At 35.5% G+C, this 7,069-nt stretch overlaps 1 protein-coding gene across 1 annotated transcript in view; it reads left to right on the top strand.

The window, feature by feature from the left end:
* The window catches only part of USP34 (ubiquitin specific peptidase 34), a 235,931-nt gene that overhangs the window by 205,973 nt on the left and 22,889 nt on the right, over positions 1–7,069 (top strand). Inside the window, 3 exon segments of the mRNA XM_007464137.1 lie at positions 1–23; positions 1,139–1,286; positions 5,815–6,449. The exon segment at positions 1–23 is cut by the window's left edge and continues 11 nt beyond it. Of these exon segments, the coding sequence (XP_007464199.1) occupies positions 1–23; positions 1,139–1,286; positions 5,815–6,449 (806 nt within the window).

The raw sequence follows: 7,069 nt of genomic DNA on the forward strand, positions 1-7,069 counted from the left end.
ACATTCTGCAGAGGATATGGGAGGTAAGTCTTGCAGCAGATGTTTTAGTGTTTATTTTTCCGAGGGCTTTATTTTTCTAACACAATCACTCACATTTTAAGTGCTAGTTTCTTCTTGCTTGGGTAACTCAAAATGGTTTTAGTAAGTCACAGGTCAAGGGAAGAAGATACGCTTTAGTCAGAAGATCTAGGGGAAAAAAGAGTTCTTCCCTAGTGTCTCAGATGTTTAAAGACTTTCTCCTAGCGTCATAAGCAGTCTTCAGCCCATCCGAGGTCCTCATTCCCGTATCCTCAAAAAAGATTCCGTGAAGTGGTAGAAGCCCTAGAAATACAAGCCAGGTGCTTTCAGCAGTTGATAGAAAATACAGAGGACGCACCAACCACTTCCTTTCTTCCAGAGTTACTGCTGAGGTTACAGAATTTCTTCTTAGTGAGTGTTGGAAATGCCCACTCTCTAGACCAGGGGCCTGGCAAACTTTTCCTCTTCATAGTCCAGATAGTAAATATTTTAGGCTTTGTGGGCCATATGGTCTCTGTTAGAACCATTCAGCTGCTGTTTTACCATAAAACCAGCCATAGACAAAATGTAAATGAGTGGGCATGGTTGTGTTCCAATAAAAACTTAAAAACAGGCAAACCACAGAAGCCGTAATTTTGGCTTCTGAGAGCCATAGTTTTCCAACCCCTACTCTAGATTCCTAGGATTTCCTTTTCCAATGGAAAAAATCTTCCCAGCAGTATAGTGAACTAGTTTTCATTCTCACTTATAGTAGCAGATTGGGCAAACAATAAGAAAAGTAAAGATGGAAACTTTAGAGAATTAAAAGCACTTTTAAATAACTTTGTAAACTTAAGACCTTAAAGGTCATTGAGTTCTCTTATTGGTCCTGTGTTAGAGTCCTTGGTTATTATAATTTTATTTTGTAAACTGATGACAAATTCTCCTTGAACATATTCCTGTTAATAAAAATGTTGCTTTAAAAATGGGAAAAAACATGGGTGTGAAACTTCTTTCAGGCTCTAGTTTTCAAAAAACTATTTAGCTTTAAAGTGTCTGATGCACATACCAAAAGTAAGTTTAAAAAAGTAACTGCTCATTCAGTTAGCCTTATATTCTGTTCTTGTCATTTTACTTGTAGGTAATTGAATACAATCCTTCTCAGTGTCTGGATTGGTTGGCAGTGCAGACACCCCGAAATAAACTGGCACACAGCTGGGTCCTACAGAATATGGAAAACTGGGTCGAGCGGTTTCTTTTGGCTCACAATTATCCTAGAGTCAGGACTTGTAAGTCAAATATTCAGAATTTAAGAAACCATTTTGTTGTTGTTCCACGTTTCGTTTTGTTTTTTTGTTTGTTTTAAGGTGATCATAATATGCCCATTGTATAATACAGAAAGGCTCTTAGAGATATTGTTTTAAATGCCAAGGTTATATTAGTATTTGAAAACCTATGGCAATGTTTTACAAATATCTATAGTGTTTTTGTTTTTTTAAGGATAGGAAACTATGTCTTTTCTTGGGTGATATCACCACCACTATCATTTTTGTTTCTTTTCTTGATAGAATCACAAAGCATTATCAGCATTAGTGAAGAGAGTAATGGGTCAGAAAATCCTGTCTTAAAAGTAACTTGAGAAAGCTAAGAGTAAAGTGACAATTAAAACACAAAATAAGCTGAGAGAAAATATTCTCTGAAGTTATGGGAGTTAAATGGTAAATACCTTTATTGTACCCAGGCCAGAAGGGAATAAACAAAGATCTTGGAAGACAGATGGACAAATACCAAAAATAGATACTTCACAGAATAGGTAACTGATTGTAAATAAACACAGAGTATGTTTTCTTTTGATAGTATTAAAAGAAATAAAAATCAAAGTAGTTAATTTTTTTAATTCTTTAATCATTCAATTTAATCATTAAGATCATACTTCCTAGTTTTCTGCTGAGAGGGCATACAATCAGTGACACTCCAGTAGCAGCAAACACATCGAATACCCAGATCCATGTTTTTAAACATCATTTCTGATAAAATGAAACACAGCTCCTTGGAGAAATGGCTGATTGTAGGACTGGGGCAGGGAATATACAAGATGAGCCTGTAGCATCTTGTAGAACCAGAAAGTAAGGAAGTACTCCCAAAACAAAATGATGGTGGTATGTCAAAGGGACATAGAACCAACCTGAAAGAGCTCCCAATGCCCAAAGCTGGAACAATTTGAGAGAAAAAATAATTAACATAGCACTGAATTATAATCCAAAGTATAAAATAAATACCCATGAGTCCATACTGATATAAATGAATGATTGAATAAACAAAGAAATGGAGAAGAGACAAATCTCCCATACAGAAGAATTCCAAAAAATTTATGTACATCTTCCCCCGCAAAAGGGAAACCCCCTCTAGTGTGAGCTTAGTGACTTGCTTTCAAAGAGTAGAGTGTGAGGGATAGAGAAAATAACTTCAAGAAACTTGACAAACATTAAGTCAGGCAGATAATTAAGGTTAAAAATGTCACTGATAAGTCATGTTGATAGTATGTGCCCTTGGTATGGTGTGATGCACAGGGCACTTCATCATGTGGTCTTCCTCCCAAAATCCCATAACCTGAGTCTAACCATGATACACATCAGATAAACTTAATTTGAGGGACATTCTACAAAAATACCTGACCACTACTCCTCAAAACTGTCATGGTCTTCCAAAGAAAGTCTGAGAAAGTGTCACAGTCAAGAGGAGCTTAAGGAGACATGACATCTAAATCTCATGTATCCTAAATGAGATCCTAGAAGCAGAAAAAGAACATTAGGACAAAACTATTGAAATTGGAAGTGTGGAATTTAGTTAATAGTAATGTGCCAGTGTTGGTTCCTTAGTCACAACAAATGTACCATGGTAATAATGTTAACAGGGGAAATGGGAGAAGGGTGTATAGGAACTGTCTGTTCTACCTCTTCTAAAATAAAAGGTTTATTAGGGGAAAACATGTTTCAGTGGTGGGTATACATGGATTGGCAATGGTACTCTGCTCATAGGCTTTTTTTCCTGCCAGTTTAGTTAACCCCACAATAATGGGATATTTGTAAGAGCTGACACATATGCTGGTTGGTATTTATGTCCTGACTCCTGACCATAAAACAATTAAAAACTTTTGCTGAACCAAACAAACAAAAAAACCAAAACAAAAAGAAAAGCTTTTTAGCTAGCTGGTACACCTAACATTCATAGTAGTGCTAAAGAAATAGCATTCTCATACACTGCAGCGACGCCGTAAGTTAATATTACCCTTATGAAACGCAGTTTAGCAGTATGTACCAAGATCCTTAAATTTTTTTTCCCTTTTTCAACTCAGTAATACCATTGCAGGGATTCTGGTATAAGTAAGTCATCCAATATATGAATGTCCAACAGCATTATTTGTAAGTGTGAAAAATTTAAAACTAGATGTTCAGATAGGAAATAAATTGTTATGCATCATTTAAAAATTATAATAGTGAAGACTACAGAAATATGAAAACATGCTTTTGAAATAATGTAACTTGAAATAGGGGCCCAAATATTTGAATAGAATCGGTATAACTCAGTAAGAATTAGGGTAACATGGTTAGAAGAAAAGCTACAGAGAAATACTTCTGAATCCTACAAAATAATTTTAAGGAATGACTGTTTAGAATATTTAGCAAAGGGCCTCCCTGGTGGCGCAGTGGTTGAGAGTCCGCCTGCCAATGCAGGGGATACGGGTTCGTGCCCCGGTCTGGGAGGATCCCACATGCCGCGTCGCGGCGGGGCCCGTGGGCCGTGGCCGCTGAGCTTGCGCGTCCGGCAACGGGAAAGGCCACGACAGTGAGAGGCCCACATATCGCAAAAAAAAAAAAAAAAAAAAAAAAAAAAAAAAAAAAAAAAAAAAAAAAAAAAAAAGAATATTTAGCAAAAAGAAAATGGTGACATGATTGCTGTCTTAAAATAGTTGAGTTGCCATATAGAAATGGACAATTTGTTCTAAGTTATAGCAAAAGGCAGTTTTTAGAAAGATGGTCTGTTCTTCTACATTGACTTTCCTGTTTGTTCTCAAAGATAAAAATAATTTAAAAGTTGTGGGGTTTTTTCCCCTAGCAGAACTTACTTTTTATTTAAAAGCAAATAGTTTTTATAGAAATAAGTAGATGGTTAGGTATGTGATAAAGCAAAACAAAATGTTAATTGTAGAATTTATGTGGTAGGTCCATGGGTCATTATTTAGTAGAATGTTTTCAACCTTTCACAGTGTTCGAAATTTTTTCAAAATAAAATATTGGGGTAAAAGTATTTAACTTAAACTGAATAATTTTTTTAATAAAATTATTTTCTCAATTGTAGTTTTATACAAAATTGATCAAGATGACACCTACATGCCAAGTTTTTATATTTGAAACACATACCAAATTGAGCCTAACTGAAAACAGGCTAATCAGAGCAATATATAAGTGATGAAATATGTAGAAATGGAGTATTGTGCAAAAATAAAGTTTAATTTGACATCCATAAAAGAGATTACAATTAATTTTAGAAACCCTAACTGTATTTGCTTTGGTAGTATGATGGAAGTTATCAAATTATAGGTAGAATAGTGGGAAACAGAATTAGTAGGTGTATTGAAAAGGGTTATACTAAGGCATTAGATGCCTTGAGTAGGCTCTGTAATGAATGTTGTTAGGACGATTAACTCATGAGTCTGACAATCAAGGTTTGAATTCCAGCTCTGCCACTTGCTGTGGAAAATGGGGTAGTCTTACTGTTTTAAGTCTGAGTAAAAGTGGAGATAATAAAACTAATGCCAACTACATAAAGAATGTGTTAAATTTAAGCATTTGATAAATGTTAGCAGTTCTTGTTGTTGTTTGTATGTTACCATTATCATCGTCATCATCATCATCATCGTTTCTCGAGGTCAAGTCTGGGCTCCCCCTTTTTATCTGTGTGACCTTGGTCTTTGCTTCTCTAAGATTCAGACTGATTTTCCAGTGTATCATCACCTACCTCCAGGATGATTGTGAGGGATTAAATGAGATAATATTTACAAAGTACCTAGCTTAGTGCCTTGCTAATAGTAACTCCTTTTACAGATGGGTTCAACTAATGAGTCATTATCTTCTCAGAATTATACCATAGGCTTAATAACATTTTCCAGGTATGTTGAAGGAAGGGATTCTTTCTCTGCATGCAAGGTTAGCCTAGAAGACTTTCAGAGATTTTCCAAAGTTAATGTTCTATAATTGGCATATATATATATAATCTTTATAATACAGAAGGCTTTTAGATAATCTTATTCTCTTTATAATGTAAGTTGACCATTATCTACAAAATAATACTGAATTATTTTGTAATAATTGATAAAGAAGAGGAAAACTAAGACCCTGAATTAATGATTTGACATGTCAGACAGCGTTATGTAGGTCTTCTGGCTCCAAATGCTGTGTTCTTCCTGTTAAACCATATTATTCCCTGAGAAGAAATAAAATGATAAAACAAGTGGGAAAATTCTACATCTTGGGAAAGCTAAACAAAAGAGGTTTAAAACTTTCTGTTTATGCGATTGTTGTCACCACTTAAAAAATACTGCTAATAAGACAGAATGGAAGGCGTCTGTTTTTGTCATTCCTTGGGATTTCTCTGGTACCAGTGGTAGAGCAGAAAGATATTAAAAGAGATGTTCATGTCCCTTAATTTTTATTCATTTTAATTTTTAAAGGGAAGAGTGACTTTGTGTTTAATGACTGCTCTTCAGTCTATTTGATATCTTGTAAGCATCTGACAGTTTTGTTTTACATTTTATAGCTGCAGCTTATCTTCTGGTGTCCCTTATACCAAGCAATTCATTCCGCCAGATGTTCCGGTCAACAAGGTCTTTGCACATCCCAACCCGTGACCTTCCACTCAGTCCAGACACAACAGTAGTCCTACATCAGGTCTACAACGTGCTCCTTGGTTTGCTCTCAAGAGCCAAACTTTATGTTGATGCTGCTGTTCATGGCACTACAAAGCTAGTGCCCTATTTTAGCTTTATGACTTACTGTTTAATTTCCAAAACTGAGAAGCTGATGTTTTCCACATATTTCATGGATTTGTGGAACCTTTTCCAGCCTAAACTTTCTGAGCCAGCAATAGCTACAAATCACAATAAACAGGCTTTGCTTTCATTTTGGTACAATGTGTGTGCTGACTGTCCAGAGAATATCCGCCTTATTGTTCAGAACCCAGTGGTAACCAAGAACATTGCCTTCAATTACATCCTTGCTGACCATGATGATCAGGATGTGGTGCTTTTTAACCGTGGGATGCTGCCTGCCTACTACGGCATTCTGAGGCTCTGCTGTGAACAGTCTCCTGCATTTACACGACAACTGGCTTCTCACCAGAACATTCAATGGGCCTTTAAGAATCTTACACCACATGCCAGCCAATACCCTGGAGTAAGTAAAATGATAACTCTTGTATCTGTATCTCAAATTGATTGGAAATACCTGTTTTTCTCGTTGTGGAATGTAGTGACAAAATATGGGAGTACAGTCTGACTTTAACTGTTCTTTCTTAAAGACTTAAGGTTTATTTGTTTTCTTGAATACATGTATAAAATGTTACAAAATTGATAAGTGTGTGGATAATTTTTCTTAGGTTGATATTGAAATTTTATCTCTAATGGAACTTACCTGTGTTAATTTGTGGTTTTGTTAATGAGTCTTTCATATATATCTAATGAAAAAATTCAGCTTTGTGGTACAGTTTTAAGGAAGTGAGTATTTACTGTTTAGATATTATCAACATATACATGCTATGCTAAGCTGTATATGTTGTATACATATACAGCATATATAGCTTAGCTGTATATGCTAAGCTAAGCAATATTTTATCTTAGCTGTAGTATTCCCTAGGGTTTTTTGTTTGTTCACACTACATTGAAGTGAATGAAATGGCTAAGAGGTGGGCCTATCAGAGTACAAATACATACCATCTAAATCTGATCCCTTTTTCTCTGCAGACTATAGGTTTTATTTAAAATTTTCCTCTCTTCATGTTAGGCTGGCATTCCTGG

The sequence above is a fragment of the Lipotes vexillifer genome, unplaced genomic scaffold (assembly GCF_000442215.2).
Source record: "Lipotes vexillifer unplaced genomic scaffold, Lipotes_vexillifer_v1.1 scaffold311, whole genome shotgun sequence".
Taxonomy (NCBI): domain Eukaryota; kingdom Metazoa; phylum Chordata; class Mammalia; order Artiodactyla; family Lipotidae; genus Lipotes; species Lipotes vexillifer.